General features: G+C 31.7%; 1 protein-coding gene across 1 annotated transcript; it reads right to left on the reverse strand.

Annotated features, from left to right (window-relative positions):
• Nucleotides 1–682: 682 nt before the first annotated feature.
• LOC131619964 (auxin-binding protein ABP19b-like) lies at nucleotides 683–1323 on the reverse strand. Its single transcript, XM_058891001.1, has one exon. It carries the CDS (start codon nucleotides 1319–1321, stop codon nucleotides 683–685), a length of 639 nt encoding a protein of 212 aa, XP_058746984.1. The 5' UTR covers nucleotides 1322–1323.
• Between the last annotated feature and the right edge of the window lie 225 nt (nucleotides 1324–1548).

Raw genomic sequence — 1548 nt, forward strand, 5'->3', positions numbered from 1 at the left:
TCAATAATAAACTATCATAGTATGGGCCTATTGCACCTATAGACGATTAGTACTAAATATCTATGATGTTGTGTGAAATTAAGGAATCAAATTGAGTCTTGACACCATGCATATCACTAGTAAAAGAAAACATCGATAAAATACTTCAAGTTATTAAGAACCATATATTCTGTTGAATTACTCATTGACATAGGAATCTAACTTACAGACCCAAAAATTATTTTTTTTATCATTATTCTCTCTCTCTCTCTCTCTCTCTCTCTCTCTCTCTCTCTCTCTCTCTCTCTCTCTCTCTCTCTCTCTCTCTCTCTCTCTCTCTCTCTCTCTCTCCTCTCTCTCTCTCTCTCTCTCTCTATATATATATATATATATATATATATATATAAAAGTATATTAAACTATTTGTTTAAAAATAAACCAATAATAAATTCTTATAGTATTGGCCTATTGCACAAATAGACGACTAGTTGATATTTGTAATTTTACTAGTATTATATATCTAGGATGTTAAGCGAATTTAGGGATCAAAACCCCTAATGATACGAGCAAGAAACTCTTGAAATTAAATTTGAGTTAGCAAGGTAAAAAAACAATGATACAATACTTAAAATTATTAAGAACCATACAATTCTCTTGAATTATTCCTCACATGACATAATTATTTTAAAACAAGTAAGGAATTCTAGTTTTTGCCACCAAACGCGGCCTTAAGCTTCTGAATTTGAGCTACATCAAGTAGTGTTGTCTTTGAAAGTACAGAAGTTGATAAATCGTTGCCAAATAATACCAAATCAAGTACGTGGGTGCTAGGATCTGAGCTACTAAAAGCTGCAAAAAAAATAGCCTTTCCAGCACCAGAATTTGCTAGAAAATGCAACTGTCCTTTTGGAATAGCTATAACATCACCAGGTTTAGAATCCTTCAAAAATACTTTTGTTGGAGTGATAAATCCAACATTCACTTGACCTTCAACAATGATAACCAATTCAGTTGCATCAGGATGAGAGTGCAATGGTACTGTTCCATTTATACCAATGTCCCCTCTCAATGTAGCGATACCAAGGCCATTAAGACCAGGTAATTTATCTACATTTACAAAGGTTGTTCCAGTATTAAAAGGTTTTGTTGCATTTCCAGCTACATAGCCAGAGAAGACGAAATCATTGACTGTTACATCTTTTTCTGACTTGCATTGATACCCTAAAGGAGTTTTTGGAAGTGATAAATCTGCTACGCAGAAATCATTGTTAGCAGAAGTAGCATTTGGGAGGTATGATGAAAGAAGAGCAACAAAAAAAAGAATAATGTGATTCATCTTCATCATTTAAAATTGGATGTGGGATAAGAAAATATTGAAATTAATTTGCTATTTATAATGATATTCTTAAACTTAGGGGATGAATGGAATATATAAGTAGTCCACATACATTGGTTATTTAATTTATCTAAAAAGTAAGTTGTGTCTAAAAATAGAATTAGAGAGAGTATTAGTTAATATATTTATTATTTAATTAAATCGAGTTAAAGGTGGAGAAGCTGAATCACTTG

This window comes from Vicia villosa, linkage group LG7, assembly GCF_029867415.1.
Source record: "Vicia villosa cultivar HV-30 ecotype Madison, WI linkage group LG7, Vvil1.0, whole genome shotgun sequence".
Lineage (NCBI taxonomy): Eukaryota > Viridiplantae > Streptophyta > Magnoliopsida > Fabales > Fabaceae > Vicia > Vicia villosa.